Source organism: Tamandua tetradactyla, chromosome 3 (assembly GCF_023851605.1).
Source record: "Tamandua tetradactyla isolate mTamTet1 chromosome 3, mTamTet1.pri, whole genome shotgun sequence".
In the NCBI taxonomy this organism is placed as follows: domain Eukaryota; kingdom Metazoa; phylum Chordata; class Mammalia; order Pilosa; family Myrmecophagidae; genus Tamandua; species Tamandua tetradactyla.
In genome coordinates, this window is record NC_135329.1 from 169,887,350 (window position 1) to 169,912,200 (window position 24,851).

Here is a 24,851-nt window from a genome sequence, read left to right on the forward strand (position 1 = left end):
ATTCTCCGTATGATAGGTTACAAAACAAGTCTCTATAAATTAAAAAATATTGAAATCATAAAATGTATCTTATGACCACAAAGAAATGAAGCAAGAAATCAGTAAGACAGGAAGCACTGGAAAATTCACAAATATTTAATAATGCTCTCCTAAACAGACAATAGGTCAAAAAAAAGAAAGAAAGAAAGAAAGAAAAAGACATCACAAGAGAAACTAGGAAATATCTTGAGGAGAAGGAAAACAAAACCAAAATATACCAAAATTTAGGAGATGCAGCAAAGACAATGCTGAGAAGGAAACTTATAGGTTTAAGTACTTACTTTGAAAATGAAGAAAAATCTCAAATCAGAGGCCTAACCCCACAACTGGAAGATTTAGAAAAAAAGAACCAACTAACCCCAAAGCAAACAGAAGAAAGGAAATAACCATATTAAAGCAGAGATAAATGAAATGGAGAATAAGAAAACAGAAGAATCAATTAAACTCAGTGGGGAAAGATGCTGGGAAAACTGGATATCCAGATACAAAGAGTGAAGGTAGACTCCTACCTCACACCATACTCCAAAATTAACTCAAAATAGATCAAAGGCCTAAATATAAGAACCAAAACTATAGCCCTCCTAAACAAAACATAGGAAGCAACTTCAGGACCTCAATTAGGCAATGATTTCTTTATGCCCAAAGTATGAACTTTACAAAAAAATGAATGAACAACAAAAGAAAAAAATTAGGTAAATGGGACTTCATAAAAATTAAAAACTATTGTGAAAATAATTTTATCATGAAAGTAACGAGACAGCCTACAAATGGAAAAAAATATTTGGAAATCGCACATCGAATAAGGGTTTAAATTCCAGAAAATATTAAGAAATCCTACAACATAAAAACAAAAAGACAAACAGGCCAACTAAAACAGATGCAAACAAAACAAAGCAAAACATTTCTCCAAAGAATAAACAAATAGCCTATAAGCATATGAAAAAATGTTTAACATTATTAGCTATTAAGGTTACACAAATCAAAAACACGAGGTATCATTTCACACCCAATAGAACATCTAGTATTAAAAACTAAAGCAAAACAGAAACACAAATGTTGGAGAGCATATAGAGAAATACCAACACTTACTCATTGTTGGTGGGAATATAAGATGGTGCAGCTACAGTGGAAGACAGTTTGGCAGTTACCCAGAAAATTAAGAATGGAATTACTATATGACCTGGCAATCCCACTTCTAGGCATACACTCAAGAGAATGGAAAGGAGGGACTCAAACAGATACTTGCATATCAATGTTCATAATAGCAATATTCACAATTGCCAAAAGATGGAAACAACTCAAGTGTCCATCAACAGATGAATGGATAAACAAAATGTGCTATATATTCATACAGTGGAATATTATTTGGTAGTAAAAAAGAATGAAGTTCTGGTAATGCAATAACAGATGATCCTTGATGCTGAGTGAAATAAGACAGACACAAAAGGATATACTGCATGATCTCACTGATGTGAAATAATTACAATAAGCAAATTCATAGAATCAGAAACTAGAACATAGCTTTTCAGGGGCCGTGGTGAGGTGAGTGATAGGGAGTAATGCTTAATTTTTTGAGAGTTTCTGTTTGGGATGATGTACAGCACAGTGAACCATAATGCAAACTATCGACTATAGTTAATAGTACACTTATAACATTTTTCATCAATTATAACAAAGTTACTACACTAATGCAAAGTTTTAATAATAGGAAAACTGTGTGTGTGAGGGGTGTAGGGGAATTCTGTATTTTCTGCATGATTTCTCTGTAACCCTGTAACTCGTTTAATAAAAAAATTACGAAGATACACTTTGTGAGATACTTGTAGCATGAAGCCCACTTAAAAAGACAACATAAAAGGGAGACTTGGATGTTACAAATTGAGTTTTGTAGATTCTAGAAAAAAAAAAGTAGTAGATCCCTATCACAAACATTACAAACATACTGAACAATTATATACATAAAGGTCTCCTATAATCCCACTATAATAGTTGACCTCTGTATTTTATATCCTTTTATAACTTTTTAAAATGTATTTTGCTACAGAGCAGTGTATGTTCTATATTTCCACCAATGGATTCATAGTATATGCAAAATACATGCTGTTTCAAAAGCTGCTCTACTTCAATGACAATATACAATGGATATCCCTCCATACTAATTTACATCATTTTTAACGGCTGCATAGCATTCTTATGTATAGATATAAAACACAATTCTAATATATTATCCATGCTCTTTTTTCTATATTGTACTGTTACCACTTCCATATTTAATTAAATACTCTTATTTTTAAAGTTTTGAACATATATATACTAATAGACTGTTCTCCAGAAAGGATAAAATGGTGCTTGTTTTACTATGCCGTCAGCAGCACTGGTAGACATTTGGATAGGCAGAAGACATATTGCTTTAATCTGTACTTCTTTAAATACAACTGAGGCAGACCAGCTTTTCACATGTTTATTGATATCTTTTGTCTTGCGAATTACATTTTATATCATTGACCATCCTGTTTTAGAGCTACTTTCTTCTTACTGATTTATAAGAGCTGTTTACATAGAAGGTATTTTAATCCTTTGTGTGCTGTTTGAAATATTTTTCCCCCGGTGTTTCTAAAATTCTACCCATGATGTTCATGTCAAACAAAATTTACAGAGTTTATATACTAAAATGTATTACTCTTAAATTATGAAAAATAAAAAGAGTATTTGGGGAGCATATCTATTTCAAATAAAATTGCCTGATTTTCTTTCTGATTTCTCTCACACCTAGGAAGTCCTAGGTTCCAGTCCCTCGGAGATTATAAACATTTTGGCTTGCATTTTCAACTATTTTATTATAATATATCATTTATATTTACATGTTCAATCAGTCTGAAATCAACTGCGGAATAATAAGATGTGAGAACAGAATCTAACATTTTCCCCTCAGTTCTATCCACAAGTTTAGTCAAATTCCCAAACACTATTTCTTTTTAAAAATCCACATCTTAATATCTAATACCACATTTCATCAAAATATTACAAAATGTGTCATTGGAAGACATATTGTTTTACATATCACCAAGGAAAAGAAAAGACAAATGTTGATACAATACTTTATCACATCTATTGTGAGATGTATCCTATTACAAGATGTGTCTAAATATGAAAAAGGTGCACGTTAGAAGAAATTCAATATTTGGGCCTTGTACCTCCCTCTATTATGATAGTGCAAAATTGTAAAGTTTTTGCAATAAATGTTGTTTTATGGCACACATTGTAACATCTGGTAGCTCTCTTCCTTTTCAAAATTGTCTAAACCATGCACATGAATCACTCTTTTTTTTTTCCAGAGGAAATTGGGAATCTTTTTGCCAATTTCAAAATGTCAATTGCACTAAATTTTGAGACTAATTTCAAGAGACAAGCTATACTGTACCAGCAATGCGATGTACTTTTTTTGAGCTATGACAATGAGTTCCCTAACAAGTTAATAAATGTGCACTTACCTGTGCAGTAAGTGTGTCAAGGGCAGATAGTGCTGACTCTAATATTGGCAAGGCTTCTGCCAGGTCAGCATCGCATTCATCTTTGATGGCTTTGGCAGCCATAGCTTGTTCATTTGCTATCGTTTCATCTGCTTTCACTATTTTTTCAGTTTTGGCAACTTCTACAGACTCCCTCTCAATGATGAGCATCATTTCATCAACCTCTTTGCTAGCAACTTTTAACTGAGGATGCAGAGCCTCCAACTCACTTTGCATTGTAGCTACTTGAGATGAAGCAGAATCCAGCTTATCCAAACCCACTTCATACCTCTTTTTCATTTTCATTACCTCACTGAAAGCAAACATAAGCAGTCCAGGTTAACTATAAGGATTTCTCTTCCACTTTCAAGAAAAAAAAAAAACCACGTTATTTTATTGTAGCTCAACAATGCCTAGTAGAGCAATCTGTTTTCTTCTGCTGAAAGTATTCCATTACATCATCTTTTATTAATTTCGACACCTATTAATTTGAAAAATTAAGTGTTTTTGAGCTTTTCAGGCTTTCTGAAGGCATAACGAATGGTAGCCTGAAGATTTCCACGTATATTAATTCGTCAAAAAATATGAAATCTAGTGGGAAAAAATATTAACTCTAGAACATTGATTGTGCACAATTAAAAATAAAGAGTATATCTTGTGCATTTTTGTTTCCAGCACCTAGCACAATATCAAGTCACATAATGGAAATTTAAAAAATACACTACATATAAAACAAGGGGCCTCCTGCATCAAAATGAATGATACGCATTTAAAATCAATCACCTTGGGAAATCTATTCCAAAAACACTATTGTTCCTTAAAACCTTTTTATAATTACTTCTTCTAATCAGACTTTAGTGTCTAAAATACAATATTTTCAATGTTGTCAGGGGCAAAAGATTTTAAGATGTATTAAATATCTCAAAATAGGATTTTTAAAAAAATGAGATAAGTCTGACAAACAGGATAGATAACGAAACTCAACATTACTTTTTGGTGCAAAATGATTATAAAACAATAACCTATTAGAAATAATGTAATTTTTAACATAATTAACATTTTTAACCTGCACTCATATATTCTCTAGATACAATGACATTTATACATGCTGTTTCAAAAGCTGCTCTACTTTTTTATAATTTGTTCAATTTTATATATAATTTGTTCAATTCGGACAAAGCTTTTTAATAATTTGTTCAATTATAATATATGATATACCATAATGTTTCAAAGTAAATATAAAATAGGCTGGAGGTAAGAAATGAACTAGCCTGGTAATTTTCATAAGGCAGAAGGGTTATTAAATGTCTTCAACTTAGTACTTAAGTGGATTGAGTTGGAAAAGGGAGCCAGGAGAATACTGAAGACTGTCATGGGGGAAAAAGGCACTTAGAAGTGAGAACATGCCACATTTCAGATTCCCTCAGAGTGAGCAAAAGTTTTGGTGGTAAGGGAACTGAGGGGATTGGATTTACAGCACCATATTATCTGTGAGGCTGGTTTCAGCTGAAAACTCATGGGACAAACGCAGGAAAGATCTCATTGCTGCTAGCATGAGACAGTTACATTATGGCAGTTCATCCTATTGCAGCACTTGGTTAGCTAAACCGATATTTTCCTGGCAAGTGACCTACTAACTCGCTCCTAGATTAGAGTACTACCTGGAAATTAAGAGATTCGAAGAGTTCAGTTGTTACAGGGAAGTGTAACTACAAGCTAGGAATTCTTGTTGAGGTAAAACAGAACCAAAAAAGAAAACAGAAAAATTTAAAAAGCAAATAAGAATATCTGAAAATGCCTAGGAAACTTCTGCTCTTTTAGTCTTCTTACAAGCTTGTATCTTATTTTAGTGAGATTTTTTCAGTTAAGGATAGTTTAAATATTGTGGGCACATAATTAAAGTTTTGAGTGATGTACAAAATTTAATCAGAATCTCTAGGAGTTTTTAGTTTTTGATCCTCCTGGATTTGGATGAGAAAATACAAAGAAAAAAAGTAAAAAAGCAGTGTTCCATTAAGTTAAAGGTAAATCTGCATGGAACAATAATTATCTTAAGAGCTAAAGAAATAAAATCCTGCCAAGTTATACAGCAGCCTTGTGTAGGAGTTGCAGGATTCTCAAGGAAAACAAAAGAATCACTAACAGCAAGAGTCAAGCTCAGGGATGTGGATCATGGTATCCAGGAAAGTGGTGGGCACTGCATGGTCAGTGAGGAGGTGTTTCCAATCTAAATTGTGTAATTGTGCAATAGATTTAAATTTGTGTTTTTAAAGTAAAAATCATATTCAGTTTATACAACACAGTCAAACATTTAAAAGAACTCAAGGATCACCATCTGTAAGCTTAGCTTACTAGACACATAATTACTTAGGTATGGAGGAAGGTTTGCTAAGTTAAATATAAACTTAAAAGGGAAATAATGCATGAAAATTATAAATGTAATATTAAAAAATCTGTTTAAGTTTCTCAATGTGACCAAATATTAATCAAAGACGTCCCCTTAAAGTTATTACTGAAATTTTCTAAACTTCTAACTTTTTAGCTTAATGTTAATCAGCTTTTAAATTTTAGAATACTTTAATTTCTAGTGGTGTTTACCCAAAATCATTGTCAAAATCTCCTAAGGTCTCGCCATGACTCTAAGAGGCATGCCTTCGTTCTTTCAACAAACAGGATAATGCATTTACAACTGCTGGACACTGCATGTAAATGAAAGCATAAGACCATGTCCCTACCTTCAAAATGCTTGTGGATTAAATTGTCTAAAGATTTAACAAAACTCACAATACATTTGTATGAAATAAGTCTCTATTACTTCATAGCTATGCCATTTTTGCACACATACTTTTAAACCACCACAGCTTTAGTAGAAATATGAAATTTCACTTTTACCTTCTTTTCCTTTCTAACAAGAGTTTGAAGGTAGAGATTAATTCAAGATAAGATGTAGGAGTCACATAATTGTATCTTTGAAGTTCAATATAGAAAGATTCTGATAAATTTATAGTAGAGGTATGGAAGCTTTTACACATATCAATACAACCATCTCTTATTTCTTCTGACATTTCAATATCTTCTAAGAAGCGTGAGGCAACTGCATGTAGTGCATCTTCAGGCCATGACTGAATATAAGAAAAATGATAAGATAAAGGACGTTATCAAAGTTACCAATGTGAGCCTGCTAATATCACATCCCTCTACAATTTGTGGACATTGGAGATGGAAGAGAATGGTGTGGAGATGGGATGGAAAAGAGACTTTCGCGAGAAACTTACCCAAGGAACTCACGTGCTTAGTTAGCTAGCTAGTGCATGCAACATAAATTCTTCAAGATTTGTTCAGGGACTGGAGAAACTATCTATCAGTATTGCAAGGAGTAAGGAAGGGGGAAAGAACCAAATTTACAGAATGTCCATTTCTGAGGACCATTAATGAGTGTTATCCCGTTTAGTTTTCATAACGATCCTCTGAGGTAAATATTATTATCCTTTCCTCCAGAATCAAATGAAGGACTATCTCCTTGATTTCTCTTGGTTGACTTACAGCAATCTCGAACTCAAGTCCAAAGTGTGGTTTCTGTATTACTCTGATTTGCATTTTGAAAAGCTCAGCTGATGGCCATGTGGAGAATGGACTATGGGGCAAAAAGGTGCAAAAGTGGCACAGGGAGATCAGTACGGACACTATGGACTATTCCTGACAAGAGATGATGGAGACCTGAACTAGTTCAGTGTGGTAGATACAGGAAGAAGCGAAAGGATTTGGGAACCGTTTACAGGTTATGCCTACAGAACTTGTGTATAGGATGGATGTAGGGGTGAGGAAGAGAGTGATCCAGGGTGATTTCTACATGAGCAACTGGGTGCATTATAATAATGTTTACTGAGATAGGGGAAGGCTGCAGGAGGAGCAACTCCTGGATCACTGGATCACTCTCTTCCTCACCCCTACATCCATCCCATACACAAGTTCTGTAGGCATAACCTGTAAACAGTTCCCAAATCCTTTCGCTTCTTCCTGTATCTACCACACTGAACTAATTCAGGTCTCCATCATCTCTTGTCAGGAATAGTCCATAGTGTCCGTACTGATCTCCCTGCCGCCACTTTTGCACCTTTTTGCCCCACAGTCCATTCTCCACATGGCCATCAGCTGAGCTTTTAAAAATGTAAATCTGCTCATATCACTTCCCAGTTTATAACCCCTCAATGAGTTCTCAGAATACTTAAAAATGCAAACCAATTTGCCAATCTCCGCTTGATTTGCCCCCAAACAATTTGCCAATCTCCACCTGGGCCGGCCCTCTCCACCTTTCCAACCTCATCTGCACTACTTCCACCTCTGTTATTCTACTCTCCTCATCCTGGTTTTCTCTGGCCCCGTTGCCTTCACTAGCTCATTGTCTCTGCCCAGGTCTTCTACTGCTGGCCCTTTTTGTCTTTCAGGTTTCCTCTAAGGTCACATCCTCAGGAAGCTTTTTTTCTGGCCACTTAATCTAAGGTAACTGCTGAGTTACTTTCAATCATATCATCTTATATGATGGAATTATTTTTTGCTCATTTGTTTGCCTGTACAAAGTAAGCTCAAAGAGAGCAGAGGCCTTGTGTATCTCCCTTTCCTCTTCATCTCTAGCATTTTAAAATGAGACCCAGCACAAAACAAGAGTTCAATAAATATACACCTCTTAAAATAACCAAGTTTACCAGGAAATGTAGGTACAGAGAGGCTAAGTATATTCCCCAAGATTACAACTGCTTATAAGTTGGATCTCATACACATGGCCACTATGAAAGTCCATGAATTTCCTACTGTACATATACACTGTATGTATACATTGTTAAAGTTAGAGAGGAAAATTAAATTACTTTTCACCTTGAGCTAGTTATTCTCCCTTTGTTGCACCTTTCCAACTCCCATCCGTTCTCTGCTCTTGTCTGCCCTGCTCGGTGCTTCCCAATGCTAAACTTTATTATAAAAAGCATCACTCAGGATTTCTTCCTTTTGGCTTCCTGATGGGTATGCTTAATGGAAAGAGACTGGAGGATGGAAGGAGAGCTAGGGATATTTATATCCTCCCTTCCTTTCCAGCAGTAGCTGAGTTCTGGGGTTCTAGTGCCTGTTGCTGTTGGGCAGTCCGACCTCTGCCTCCAAGTTCTCTCAGGGCTGCAGTAGCACTGTTCCCCACCCCCGTGCCCATTTGCTCCCAAGGGGCCCTAACTATTGCTCTACCATTACTGCATGATCCACATCCTCCTTCAGTTCTCTTGAGCCTGAATAGTCCTCTCATGAAACTCTCCTCAGTGAAGCCTTTGACAGTACTCCCTGTCTCCTGCCAGGACCCTGACTTATACATGTACTTATCTGAAAACTTCCTACAATATATTAAGGTAATGACTACATGCACTATTAATAAAATATATCTCAATTATGATGACTTCTTCAAGTCAAATAGTAATGTCAAAAGATACATTACTATTGATCAGAAAAATCTGCTAATCTACATTTTTGGGGGGGAGCAGTCCACAAAAACAAGTCATGAAGACCATTCAACATTTCTAAAAGTTCATCTAGAATTTATATGGCAATACCTGAAACCAGTCAATGGTACAGCAGTTAACAAGAGCAGGAAACTTTCTAAGACGATTCCGAAACGCATCTCCAATGGGACTCATGGCAAGGACCACATGGAGTTGATTGCGACAGCGATCAATAAACATGTTGAAAAGAGCTATGGGGCTGCCATCGGTTTGCTTGGTTTTATCCCGTTGGCGATCTAACTGACGCATCTTCTCACATATCTCTTGCTTCTCATCAAGGGCAAAGAGATTTGGAACCTCGCCGGCATTTAGTAAATTGTTGACATCTTCCAGAAACGACTCTCTTTTAATCTGAGTATCTGTAAACAGAAAGACACCCTGTATGTCACCTTCACAGCACCTCCTCAAGATCACTTTTAGGTCTTCGTGCCACTCAGTAGTACCATAGCCCTTGGAAATTTCAACCTGGAAGAGTAAATAGTCAGCCATGTGTGCAGCTAATCGGGTGACAGACTGCCTTCCACTCCCTCCTACACCAACCAGGAGAGCGTGGCTGCGAGGCTGCTTCAGGATTCTGGAAATCCTGCAAATGTGCTCTATGGCAAAGCGGAATAAGACGAGATTCATGGGTTTTTTGCTCATATTGTTGTACTCTTCTAGGTGACCTTCTACTATCACTCGAAGATTATCCACATCTGCAACTTCTCTGTAGTTTGTATCCTCCCTCTTGGGATCGTGGAAATCACAAAACATTAAGCTGCGTAAGTCATCTTCTTCTACCACTCCATCACTGTCAAAGTCCAAACTCTGAAAAAGCTCATGGAAATCTTCATCCATATACTTTTTCAAAACCTCCTGAATGTAGTCGACAAGCCAACTTCTGTCTGCGTTATCCAGAAGGCGGTCATAATACACTCTGAGGACCTGGACAGTAAACAGAAGGTGACTTTAGAAATTGGATTCTTCTATTTTGTTTTTAGTTTTATTATTTCTTTGTGACTCTCAAGTTAACATAAAAAAATTCCCAGAAGATTTTTATGGGCTTTATTAAAAGCATATCTAATCAGAACTATTTTATTTTAAATACTCATTTTAATCATATGTCTTTGGAACAACAGCAGCATTGTTAAAAATAATAATAAAAGGGAAGATATTTGAATGTGGTTAAAAGGGAAATTTTAGGTTATAAATATACATTACTAGAATAAAAATTTAAAATACAACATAGTACTGTACAACACAAACAGGGAATCCTATTGTAAATGGCGGACAATAGTTAATAGTACAATTATAAAAATGTCTGCTCATGAATTGTAACAAATGTACCACACTGTTGCAAAGTGTTAATGACAGGGTGTTACATGGGAACTCCACATTTTACACATTTTTTTTTCTGTAAACCTACAATTTTATAATTAAAAAAAATCATTGAAGAAAATAAATTTTCAGGGGCTGAAACAGATTATGCAGATGCAAAGAAAAGTAAGGCAAGAGAAGGTGTGCCTGCATTTGCTGCTCACTCAGATGCAGATAGCAGAGCAGGACACTGTTGTCCACAGTTTCTCAACTTCTTTACAGTGCCCTTTTCTTCATCCTAAGCCAGATAGCATTTTGAAGGCTATTGATAAATCAATTGATATTTATTTTTGTTTTCTGTTTTTAGAAAAAAATTCTGGAAGAAGAGGGAATAACTTGGGGGAAAGGAGTTGTTTTGGACTTCTGTAAATTATCTAACTTTGTTTCAAATAACTGCAGAGTACTAGCAATTAAAATAAATCTTTGGTTATATGGGCATGTTATGGGATCATAAGAAATAGTTAATCAGGTTTGCTTCATCGAATTATTTCCTCAAAGTGGCAAAATGCAAGTCCCACGGTTACAGTGCTGTAACAATACAATAGAAACAATGCATGTTTTAGTCCACAGAACTTCTGAGTTCTTCCTGCTATGTATTTTTGGCCAAATCACTTAAACCTGTCTGAATCAGTCTTCTCACTTATAAAAAAGGAATAATGATAACAGCCTTGCAAATCTCACAGATGTGTGGCAAAAAGAAGACAACGTGAGGAAATACTACAGAATTTAGTTACATAATTATTATAAACTACTTTGGAATCAGGCTAATGGTGTTACAGAATCATGGTTTTAGTGTTTTCATTGTCATCAAGCTGATGACATAAGAGCATCAGCTTATCAAAATGCAGGTTCCTGGACCATGTTCAGGACCTCCTAATTCTAAATCACCGGGGATGGTACATGGGAATAGCCTTTTTTTTTTAATTTTCCCTATATAAGGTACATACATATTAGTTGTGTAGTTCAAGGAATTCTTACATACTTATACATCCTTGTAACTACGACTAGGATTGAAATATAGAACATTTCCAGCATCTTAACAGACTCTCTCATGCTCCTGCCTATTGTTAGCCTGCTCTCAATCATTATTCTATCACCAATTTTCACATTTTTTAATTAACATGTAATTTTTCTGTTATAAATCTAGCTGTAAAGAATGTAATTTCTGATAAATTTACATTGCACATGTGCTTTACATTTATTTAACTCAAAACCGTGACTGCAGAATTTTTAAAATTGAACTTTAAGTACCACAAAATTCACCCTTTTAAAGTGAACAATTCACTGGATTTTAGTATATTCACAAAGTTCTACAACTATCACCACCATCCAATTCCAGAACATTTTCATCACCCCAAAAAGAAACCCTGTACCCATTACCAGTCACTCCCTGTGATGGTTAAGTTCATAAGTCAACTGGACTAGGTTATGGTACCCAATTGTTTGTTAAAGCAAGCACTGGTCTGGTTTTCACTTTGAGGATATTTTGAGGATCATCAGTGAGTTGACTGCATCTATGGCTGATTCATTCAACCAGCTGAAGGCCTTAAATGGAGAGTGATGAGTTCAGCAGTCAAAAGAGAAAATTTCCATCTCTAGTTCAGTCAGCCAGTGTCTCCTGAAGAATTCACTGAAAACCTTCCTTGTAGTCACAGCTTGCAACTTGGCCTATGGAATTCAGACTCACCCATCACCATAGTTGCATGATCTAATTCCTATATCCCATAATATTTATATATACATACATGTATATATTCTGTTTCACTGAAGAACCCTGACTAATATACTGCCCATCATTCCCTCTCACCAGAACCTGATAATTACTAATCACGTTTTCTTTCAATGGTTATGCCTAACCTGGACATTTAATATAAATAGAATCATATAATAGTGGTCTTTTGTGTCCAGCTACTTTTATTTTGCATAAAGTTTTCAATGTTCTTCAACGCTATAGCATGAATCAGCACTTCATTACTTTCTTAGGGATGAATAATATTCCACTGCATGGATACACTACATTTTGTTTGTCCATTAATCATGTAATGGAACTTTGGGTTGTTTCCATGTTTTGGATAATATATATCGATAATTATGCCATAAACCTTTAAGTACAAATTCTCATATGGTCATATGTTTTCAGTTCTCTGGGTTACATACCTAGGAGTGAAATTATTGGATCTTATGGTAACTCTATGGTTAACCATATAAGAAATTGCCAGATTGTTAATAAAGTGGCTACACTGTTTTACATCCCCCCACCGCCAATGCATGAGGATTCCAATTCCCTCACTAATACTTATAATTATCTGTTTTTGATTTGCACCTATATTTATTTGATGCTAGCCATCTTAGTGGGTGTGAACCGGTATCTCATTATGGTTTTAATTTACATTTCTCTAATGACTAATGATACTGAACATTTATTCATGTGCTTGCTAGCCATTACATATATTGTTTGGAGAAATGTCTATTAACATCCTCAACAAAATACTTACAAATTGAATACAACAGCACCTTAAAAGAATTACATACCATGATCAAGTGGGTTTTTTCCCAGGTATGCAAGCATGGGTCAACATAAGAAAATCAATTAATGTAATACACCATATTAACAAATTGAGGGGGGAAAACTACATGATCATCTTGATTGAGGCAGAAAAGGCATGTGACAAAATCCAGCACCTTTTCCTGCTAAAAAATACTTCAAAATATAGGAATAGAAGGAAACTTCCTCAACACCATGAAGGCACATTAAGAAACCCACAGCTAACATCATACTCCACAGTAAAAGACTGAAAGCTTTCCCTCAAAGATCTGGAACAACACGAGGATGCCCACTGTCACTACTATTATTCAACACCAGGCCAGAAGTCCTAGCTAGAGAAGTTAGGCAAGAAAAAACTAAAATTATTCAGGTTGGAAAAGAAGAAACATAATTTTCACTATTTTCAACTGACATGATCCTATGTAGAGAAAGTCCCCATAATAAAGCTATCAGAGCTAATTAAACATATTCAGCAAATTGGCAGGACACAATATCAATACATAAAAATCATTAGTGCTTATGCACACAAATAATAAGCAATTTGAGGAAGAAATGAAGAAAAAGATTCCTTTTACAATAGCAGCTAAAAGAAATAAGTATCTAGGAATAAATTTAACCAAACATGTAAAGGAACTGTACTCAGAATACAAACCATTTCTAAAAGAAATCCAAGAACACCTAAATAAATGGAAGGACATTCCATGTTCATGGATAGGAAGACTAAATATCATTAAGATGTTAATTCTACTCAAACCAGTTTATGATTCAATGTATTCCCAATCAAAATTCCAACAGCCTACTTTGCAGAAATAGAAAAACCAATTATCAGATTTATTTGGAAGGGTAATGGGCCTCAAACAACTGAAAACATTTTGAAAAAGAACAAAGTTGGAAGACTCACACTTCCTGATTCTACAGCATGTTATAAAGTTACAGAAGTCAAAACAACATGGTACTGGCACAAGGATGGACATATTGAAGAATGTAATCAAATTGAGAGTTCAGGAATAGACCCTCACATCTACAGTCAAGTGATTTTTATCAAGGCTCCTAAGTCCACTCAACTGGGAGAGAACAGTCTCTTCAATAAAAACTAGATATTCACACCCAAAAGACTGTAGACCCCTATGTCTTATCTTATATAAAAATTAGCTCAAAATGGATCAAAGACCTAAATATAAGATCCAGGACCATAAAACTAGAAGAAAATGTAGGGAAGCATCTTCAAGACCTTTTGGTAGTAGTGGTTTAATAGACCACAAAAGCAAAAGCAGCAAAAGAAGAAATAAACCACCTCAAAATTGAACACTTTGTGCTTCAACGGACTTTGCCAAGAAGGTGAAAAGGTAGCCTACTTAATGGGAGAAAATATTTGGAAACCTCATATCCAGTCAGGGCTTAATATCCATAAAATACAAACAAATCCTACAACTCAATAGTAAAAAGGCAAACAACTCAATTTAAAAAATAGGCAAAAGACTTGAATAGACATTTCTCGAAAGGGGATATACAAATGACTAAAAAATTACATGAAAATATGCTAACCATCACTAGCTATTGGGGAAATGCAAACCACAATGAGATATCATCTCACATCTATTAGAATGGTATTTAAAAACAGAAAACTACAAGTGTTGGAGATGTGGAGAAAATGCGGACATGAATGGAAAAACAAAATGTGGTATATACAAAATGTGTTATAGAAGAAAGGAAGTACTGCAGCATGTGACAACATGGATGAACCTTGAGGATATTAAGCTGAATGAAATAAACCAGACACAAAAGGACAAAAGTTGCATGATCTCACCTAAGTATAATGAACTTACTTGTACAGTTAATATCTGAAATACAGGTTACCAGGAGATAGAATTACAGTAGAGCACAGGCAGCTGATGTTTAAGTTGTGCAGAATTTTTATTAAGGCTGATTATGAACATTTAGAAGTGGATAGATATGATGATAGCACATTTTTATCATGAGGATAATTAATAGCAGTGAATTGTGTGCATGATTGTGGTTTAAAGGGGAAGTTTGTCACTAGCAGGAAAAGTTACTAGCGGGAAAGCTAGAGGATGAAATATAGGACTGCATAACACAATGAAGCCTGTTGTGGATGATGAATGTGGTTAATAGTCCTATATAAACTAGAACAAATGTACATCAGTACTAGAAGGTGTTAATAATCGGGTGGTGTATGGGAAAAGATACGCCTAAAGCAAAAGATAGCTTATAGCTACCAATAATACCTTAATATTCTTGCAGCAATTGGATTAAAGAGAACACTCCAGTGCTAAGTGTTAACAATAGGAGGTTATATGGAAATGTCATGATTTTATTCTTAGAAAAATGTTACATGTCACAGAAACAATCAAATTCACTTGCTAGTTACACTGTTTTACTCTGGTGCATCTCTGAAAACGCATGTAATAAGCTGCAGGTCAAAGCTTCATCTTCAGCAAAACAAAAACAAACGAAGACAGAAAGTAAATAAATTATGCTCTACCTATCAATTAACATAACCCTGGTAGGAATGTAAAGGTGGGACAAGGACAGGTGTCTCATTTAACAGGGTCCTTTTGGACATCTTGAACTTTCTATAGCTACATATGTCTGTGGGATAAAAACATGTCCTTGTCATAAGTTGTTGTGTTTTTTTGAGCCTTGTTTCTATAATTAATTATATTATCTCTACAATTATAGAATTATATTTCATTTCTATAATTAATTATAATTAATGCCTAATAGTCACTCTCTGGAAACCTCATTGTTGCTCAAGTGTCTAAGCAGAACTCTTCAAATAAACTTACTACCTTCCCGCCGACATGACTCCCAGGGATGAATCTCCCTAGCACTGATGTTCATCCCAGTGCCATTAACTGAAGTGTTAATTAGTAATCCATTTGGAGAAAGACTTGGATCAAAAGGGGAAAAAATTAAATAAGTTTCTATGGCTAAAAGATTTCAAATAGAGTCAGGACATCATTCTGGATTTGCCCTCATGCGGGTCTCAGCCAGGTTTCACAGTGCCATAGTACGCAAAGCCTCAAACAGAAGCACTGCCGAGGGCCCTACGGTCGTCCAGACAAACATAAGCAAACCACATGGCTGCATGAAACCAGCACCCCTTGGAGAGCTTTAATGGCAATCCATGAAAAGCTATTTTTCTAATATTATAGTTATGTTCACCTATAAACACATAATCATGATTCTTCTATTTCTTTTACTTAAGTCATAATTTTCAATTTACTTGTTAAGTTTATTTCCCAGAGACTTAATGCCTCTGGATTGGGCTTATGCTTGCTGAGCTCTGAAACCCAGCAGATCAACTCTCACTCTCCAGCTCTTGTGGCCTTCCCTGGAAACTAAGAGAAAGATAAAGATGGATCAGCCCCATTCACCAAAGCAAAGGAGATCCTTCACAGCAAGCAAAATAATTCCATTTCCCTGGTCCATTCTATATACATCCCTCCTCAGCTTATAGCAGCCACGCAGGTCATCATACCCAAACCCTCAGGATTGAGGAATGAACAAAAATAAGGGGGGGGGGGGGGAGTGCAACTGCTGACTATGGTGGATTTATTTTTACTGTAGTTATCTTTGGTTAACAGAGTAATTTGTAACACTGCTATTAAAAAAGGAAAAAAGACCATAAAATAGAAGGAGATTAGTGGTTATGTAGGGCCGAGGAAGGATAAAGTGGCCCCCTCTAGCACATGGTTTTAAAATAGTAGAGCTTTTAATCTCTACTTCCCATATTTCTTATAATTGTTCTAATAATTTTAAAATAACTATATTATTTGCATTTTAAAAAATGGAAGGACATTTTCCTCTCAACTTTCCCATATTCTTTGCACATTTTATAAATATTAAGCTATTATTTTGGTGCATTTAAAAATATTTTCTCTTTCCCCATTCTGTGCACTTGTTTTTTAATAAGAAAACATTCATTCACATAACCTCTTCCCAAAGAGAACATAAATACATTTTATATTGTTTCTGTGCTATTAAAGTATGAATTCTAAACTGGTTTGTTTTGCAGTTCCTTTAGCATCTAGTAATATACAAATAAGTGATGTAATTAAACACATTTGATTCTTATTAAAAACATTTCCTTAAAAATTTTCCTTCTCAAAATTAATTGAAGTCAAATTAACAAGGCTTAAGTCACTCAAATGAGACTGACCCAAAGTAATACGTACTTTGAAAGATTCTCTAAACCAACAGGAATTTTTGAAAATGGAAGATAAAGCATTTTAAACATTATCAAATATCGTAGAGTTAAATAATTTTAAAACAATCATCTTGTTCATGGCTTCCATAATACCAAGCAGTTGAATGCATTTGAATAATATAAATTGCTGAATACTTCTTTTTACCCCAGTTGTTGGTATGGGAAATCTTTGTTTCTTAAATAATCACACTTTTAAAACATAAAAATTTACCTCATGAACCCAAAGACGTTTAATCACTTCTTTGTTTTCTGCCGTTTCTGGTCTTGACAAACAAATGCCCTGAATCACACGAGAGAAATCACGGAGGTTGAACAAGTAGTGAGATTTAGCTGGAGTAGGCAAGAGATTCTTCATTGCTTCCTTGTACAGAGTCATTGTACCATTTACAATTTGTGCAGTCAAAGCTAGAAATTCTTCTGGAAATTTGTAACTAAAAATTTTTAAAGAAAAATTAGCAAATATAGAACTATGATACATAAATGATATTTAGCATGAGTTCTACAAAATTACAACTTATTATAACAGAATTTTAACCCCTTGTAAATCAACTTTTCATCCACTATTTTATTTTATATTGAAAACAACACTGTAAAATTAAGCAGGGCTAGTTTAATGGGCTTCAAGCTACTTATATAAGTGAACTGAAGTACCATCCTAGGAACCCAGATTATGTAACCACAAATCCAGCATCACCAGACAAATGCTTCCTAACCTCTTTCACTCCCTGGCATTCTCAGTTGCACATGGATGGAGTATCCAAGGTACACTGGTGAAACAGCTATACGTAGAGACAGGGAAGGAAGAAAAGAGCAAAACAGAAAAAATAACGGAAAGACAAAAATAAAAAGAAGTGAGTTAAAAAAAAGTGAAATAAATATTGAGTTAGGATAAAACAGCTGAAGGCATGGTTATGGTAGAGAGAACATGGGAAAAGAATGTTTATTTGGAAAGACTGGAACGTTGTTCAATTTCTCTCCTGACAAGGAGCCAGCTGTCCTCCTCCAACATCACGGGGTAGGTCACGGAATGACAACGCCCCGAGAATGGGCATCAGGGAGCCCAGGCTGGTACAGCCTAGGTCTGTTTGGCAACTTGCCCTCCACACATCTTACGGAGTAACACTGAGTCTCCAGAGCAAGGGGGCAAAGATTTCCCAGGGTACAGACTCCAAGGACATACTTCTCAGACTTGGACACAGATACCCTGAGGGGATTCAGAGTTCTGCTACAGGGCATCAAAAATCACAGAGCCTTTCTTTCCCGGGGCATCAATAGTATTCAGTGGTAAAAATTCAAGATAAATATTCACACAGACATGATATATAGCAGAATGCAAACTCTGTGTGGATATTTAGGCTAAAATGCAAGATTTTAGACAAAAAAAAAAAAGGTACTTTAACCCCTTTGTGTTATGCTCCCATATCTGAGGGTAGAAGGAGAGGAGCGGAGTAAGATTGTACTTGTTTCCTTTTCTTGTCTAGGGGTGCTTTTCATGGAGAAGTTTGAGACACACTAGTTTATATAGATGCGTTTTGAAGACAGTTTATACCCCTTAATGAAAAAAACAAACCTTAAAGTACTTACCAGATTTTAAAATGCCAGTTTAATATTCTAGAGAAGATTGTAAACATGGATTTATCACTAAATTCATTGATCGTTATAACATTGAAATGTCGCATGTATCGAGGAGTTATTGGATTTCGACCACCACCTAAACATTAAAAAGGATAACACTTAACAACGTAACTAGTATGTAATCAGAGTATTTCCCCCAAAATATTGCAGCATGAAACAATTTGAAAGATGGTATCACAGCGTTTTCCTAGTTGAACTATCCGAATGAGTTCATCTAATTAGACATAACCTTGGGTGAACTTTATGTTACCAATGGAAATCAGACTAGAGAGAAAGATCCACTGTCCCTGTTCTCCATGGCTCATAATTTTAATTCCCAAAACAGTATACAGTAGCATCCCAATTACTTTTTATGCAATATTAAGATAAGCCCAGTGAATATAACTGACCAAAGTTTAGGGTTCTTTCTATAAGGCTGAATACCAAACATAACCTTTATATATAGCCTAATTCCTGCCTCACACATTGAAATGACTTTCCCTAAGACTACTTTATGTCATTTATGTCGTACCTCTTCGGCTGCCTGCATTTTTAAAAATTTGGGTGTCTCACTACCATAAAACAATAATTACAATTTTAAATGCAAGGCCTGAAATAACTGATTCAGAATGCAACACATCTTTATTAAATTGATACCATCATCACTGAAACATGTAGACAAATTATACTTGTTTTTTAAAGAGATTTTTGACTGTTTGAAAGGATGTATATATCCTAGTAAAGCCATGTTTTAATCCTAACCCCATTTTTTAAGGGCAGCCTTTTCTTCGAATCCCTATTCAGAACTGTATGCTTGAAACTGTAATAAGATTATCTTCTTGGAGATGTGACTCAATCAAGAATGGTTAAGCTGGATTAGGTGGAGACATGTCTCTCTACCCGTTCTGGTGGGTCTTGTTTAGTTTATTGGAAACCTATAAAAGAGGAAACATCTTGGAAAAAGTGAGAGATTTAGAGAGAGCAGAGCAGAATGACACAGCCACAAGAAGCAGAGAGTCCACGAGCCAGTGACCTTTAGAGATGAAGAAGGAAAATGCCTCCCGGGGAGCTTCGTGAAACAGGAAGCCAGGAGAGAAAGCTAGCAGATGATGCTGTGTTCACCATGTGCCTTTCCAGATGACAGAGAAAAACCCTGAACTTCACTGGCCTTCTTGAATCAAGGTGTTTTTTCCTAGGTGCCTTAGATTGGACATTTCTATAGACTTGGTTTAATTGGGACATTTTCTCAGCCTTAGAACTGTAAACTAGCAATTTATTAAATTCCCCTTTAGAAAAGCCATTCTGTTTCTGGTATATTGCATTCCAGCAGCTAGCAAACGAGAACAGGATTCTACCATGAAATTTTTGGTAAAGAAGCAATTTTAAAACTGGATAATTTCTCTAATATATATTTTGCAAAAATATATGGATTTATGTTTTGTTTGTTTAAAGAAGACACATTTGTATCCTGCTTCTATACTGTGTGGTTTTTGAAAACATGCAAAATGTGAAAGCATATAACTAGTTACAATGAGTCTATCGAATTAAAATTATGTGTTTAGGGCGGGCCACGGTGGCTCAGCAGGTAAGAGTGCTTGCCTGCCATGCCCGAGGACCCGGGTTCGATTCCCGGTGCCTGCCCATGTATAAAAAAAAAAAAAAAATTATGTGTTTATGTATTTATAAGCTTGTAACAAACATGGATTTACCTGGGCAAGTTTAAAGCATTGAAAAAGGAACCCCCAAATCTGTCTTCAACCTTCCTTCCAGAGAGCATTCAGAAATGGTGTTAAGCTTAGCAAATGGGGTCCAAGAGGAAAGGGTATCTCATGGATTCAGCCTACTCCTCTGTCTGGTACTCGAAGAGGCAGGGAAAAGCATTAGCTTAGTACAAAAGACTGGCTTGGAGTGGCAGGGTGTGGTGGGAAGGAGGGACAAAGTAGAATTGATGTCTGAGACCCAGGAGCAATAGAGTCTTTTATTTTTATTGTTTTTTTAAAAAAGGCATTGTTCAAAATTCACAGTGTTCCACTACAGAACAAGTACTGAGCTCAAAGCAAACTATCTGTAATACAGGTTAGATAAAGGTCAGGGGTTATAAGGCAAATACCAGAGAGATTTCTTGAAGAAATGGCACATGGGAAAAATTTCTTTTTAAATAAAATACCAACTGGAGGTCAGGGAGAGAACAATTACAGATGTCCAGTTAACTGAATCAAACCCATTTTGGACAACTCAGCGCACACACAAAATGCTTCCCTACATAGAAAGTCCTTTGAGTTTATAAATTCCTCTTCAAGGGTTAATTCTTTTGACATTTCCTACTTGCATTCTTCTCAATAGCCTATCTAAATCCACACACTTGCTAAAATAGAACTTAACTGGCATAGAGGCAAGTTGAATTCAGAAGCAGATATTTCATACAGTTGAAGCATTAAGGAATGAAATAGAGGGAGATAAGCTGCCCCAGGGGCATCTGAGGTCTCAGAGTACAGGTCCAAGATATGGAGAGCAAAGCTCCAGAAAGTGGGGGTTGGGTGGAAGATTTAGAAAAACTGGCCCAACCAAGACCACCCACTTTGCAGTATTGACTACTTCTCAGCCCAGTGGAGCTCCCTTGGGTCATAATGGACATAGTCATACAGCATAATAACTCAAAAGGTGAAACTGGGTTTCTCTTTCTTTCTCCAGGCATCTTTTTAGATATAACCAGAGTGATTAATTTTTTAAAACATAATCACAAATTCAGAAAATGTACCTGGAGGTCCCATAGCACACATAATTTGAATGTCCACTAGTTTAATCATGGAACAATCTTTAAGGTCATACCAATTCCAGTGATCTAGCCACTGTCTAAGTAATTCAATGGGTGGCTGAGCCCCATATACCTCCCGAGCTGGCATATTGACATCATCTACAAAGACAACCTGAGGGGGAAAAGAGAAGAGGTATTAGATGCTAACATCTTAAAATAATGCCTATTGTGTAAAAACAGTTGAGATGAAGAATTTGTAGAGTATAGAAGCTGTAAGTGATTGATTCCAACCCCCCCCCCATCACAAATAATATCCCCTAACATCCATGCTTTTAGGGAACTTATTTCCTCTAGGAAAAGAGCCACACTCTCATTATTAACCTTTATAGGTTTAGTAGTTTGGAACTTAAACTCCTCATAAACTTTGTTTCGTGATATAATCTTTTTTCTTTTTTCTTTGTACAAATTCAATACATTAAAATAAATGAGAAAAAAATTTTTAAAAAATGAGAAGGCAAGATTTTAAATGAGTATAGCCTTTCAGTGATGACACTGAGAGTGGGGAGGGTTTCCTTCTTAGAATGGAGATAAGTGAATTGATAGTTGGGTTGAGAAAGGCCTAGAAGGGTGATAGGCAAGAAATGCCGAGTGAAAATATAGAGAATTGGAGAAACGAAGAGTATTTCCCAGATGAGTATTCAACCTTCAATTCCAGGAACTGCTGGTTTTTAATTTCAACTTGTCTAATGCAGGTAAAGATATGGTCATAAATTTTAGGAAAGCTTCTGAATGAACATTTGTCATAAAAATGGTACAAATAGTTGTAAAGCCAGTTGCAGTCAGACATCCCATGTTTGGTTTTCTCGTATGACTGTAGCAGTACATGCGAACTGTTAGAGTATACATATAGACACCGAGAGCGATTACCATTCTCTTGCCCAGAGGAGGACCAAAAACTCCCTTTCTCCTTTTATCCAATTTTGACATGATAATGTTCTGAGTTTGAGCTGCTGTAGTTTGTGCTGAGAAGTTAATTAGCAGAGGCTTGTAGACTTCCTTATTGAGTTGATTTAAAAGAAAATTCTATAGAGCAGGAAATAAGAAAATGAGCCACAGTCAGAATCACTTTGATATTTCAAAATAAACACTAATCATCACTGTTGATGGCCTCGGTTTTAACCTTAGAGTATGAAAACAAGGTAAAAAGAAAAGACTCGACAGTGCTAACAGATGCCACGTCTACAGGAGTACCTCTGTCTGCCCAGGTCCCACACATGTAACTGCTCTGATTTTCTCAGCAACCATGCAGAGTACATGCTCCTTCTTAACATGAAGTCACAGAGACTCAGAGCTTAAAGAACTTAACCTAAGGGGGCAGAGACTCATACCACCACTTGTCTCTCTCTAGAATTGGTGTTCTTTTAAATATGCCTTATTTTCTTTCCAATTATTTATCAAGTCATTGGACTGTAAGTTAGGAAGCTTAAAAATACATAATTGCATTTTGGAAATGGAATTCACTGAAAAGCAGGCACAATTACAAAGGTTCTTAATCAACATTTTGGGTGTATCAGAATTTCCTGAGGAGCTCTTTAAAATATGCTTGTTACTCCCATACCTTAACCCTAAACAGCCCTGGATATGCTGCCTCTCCCTCCCCAATTAAGGGCCAGATTGTTAGAAAATCTTAAGTAAATCATATTTAAAAAATTAGTACTACTATCACAGGCACATATGGGTATGTCAGGGCAAAATGTGAGTTGGTTTTTGCCTGTTCCAAACTTAATACCTGCTTCTAACATTCGACTTTATTGTGTATAAAGTACTGGAATACCAACCCAAAATGTTGGGTGGGTAAATACCTTAAGTAAGTCCCCTTTTCATAAATTGATTGTATGCTAAACATTACCATAATCAACCAAATGAGAAATTTAAAGACACTTCCAAACATTAACTTATGTATCATGGCACACTTACAGTTTAAAAAGAAACTATGACTTCCCTTCACTACTACATTCAGTACACATGTCAGGAGTATTTGGGAGGTAGAACAGATGGAGAAAATGAGGAAGGAAAAAGGATAAAGAGTTGATCAGAGACACTGAATAAGGGCTAATTTTCTAATTTTCATTCCTTCTTCCAACTCAGCAGGATCCACTTTGTAATTTAAAACTATTTTCTCTTGCATGAAATGAGGACATTCTAAACAGAAATTCTCAAAAAACCTCTGAAAAGTTTTTGCTCAAACCCATGATTTCCTGTTAGAATAGCAAAAGAAGAGGATGGAGAAGTTGAGGGAAAAAAAGAGCAGGAATATTTTTTCATGATTTTATAACTAAAATGTCTTTCTATGACCTTATGATTAAAATATTATCTAAAGAGAAAAAATAGTTTAAAAGTAATTATGTTTATTTAAGGAAATAAGTCTATTCTGAGCAGTTACTATAATAAAGGAATCAGTCTTATGAAATGTCTGTGTAAAGAAAATCCAATCAAGTTTTAAGATTCTCTAAAAAAAGTTTCACTTTGCCTGCCTACATAGTGTAAAATATAGTGTAGTTAAAATTTTTTTTTGGGGGGTGCGTGGTCCGGGAACACAGTTAAATATTTTTATAACATTCTTTCAACAAATGATGGCAGTCCTGTGGTGAGTAATTAATAAATATTTGTTAGATATAAGAACAGCTGGTGGGCGGGCCATGGTGGCTCAGCAGGCAGAGTTCTCACATGCCATGCGGGAGACCCGGGTTCGATTTCCGGTGCCTGCCCATGTTAAAAAACAAAACAAAACAAAAAAGAATGGATGGAGATTGGGTGGATGGATGGATGAACGAACAGATGGAAAGATGGACAATATAAGACAAGAATAATAATAAAGACATCCCCAACACATGCATAAGTCATTGCATGAAAGGTCTGGTAGTCGGTACTGAAGCCATTTAAAAGCAGAACTAAATCTAATTATAGTAAGTAGAGATAGTTGTTAAAAATTCATATGTAATATAAACACTACTGAAAATATAGGATGCATAATAATAGAAATAATTTAGCAATAATAGACAGATTTTAAAAATCTAACAAAAAATGGTGAGGAGCACGTGGAAGGAAGTAACATTATGCCACCCTTCCTGAACTGAATAACTGAATAAAGGAAGATGGTCAATAGATACTACTTCATTCAAGGCCTTGATAATTTGTAAACTCAAAATTTAGAAAAAAATAGATTTAAGGAAAAAATCACGCTTAAAATAGATTTAAAGAGCAC

At 35.6% G+C, this 24,851-nt stretch overlaps 1 protein-coding gene across 1 annotated transcript in view; it reads right to left on the bottom strand.

Moving 5' to 3' along the window:
* DNAH7 (dynein axonemal heavy chain 7) overlaps positions 1 to 24,851 on the bottom strand; it is a 339,933-nt gene that overhangs the window by 158,052 nt on the left and 157,030 nt on the right. The window contains exons 37-43 of the mRNA XM_077154513.1: positions 22,514 to 22,669; positions 21,590 to 21,758; positions 18,802 to 18,928; positions 17,429 to 17,648; positions 9,137 to 10,009; positions 6,441 to 6,670; positions 3,531 to 3,861 (exon numbers count right to left, since the gene is read on the bottom strand). Coding sequence (XP_077010628.1) covers positions 3,531 to 3,861; positions 6,441 to 6,670; positions 9,137 to 10,009; positions 17,429 to 17,648; positions 18,802 to 18,928; positions 21,590 to 21,758; positions 22,514 to 22,669 — 2,106 coding nt within the window. The remainder of the gene's footprint in view (positions 1 to 3,530; positions 3,862 to 6,440; positions 6,671 to 9,136; positions 10,010 to 17,428; positions 17,649 to 18,801; positions 18,929 to 21,589; positions 21,759 to 22,513; positions 22,670 to 24,851) is intronic.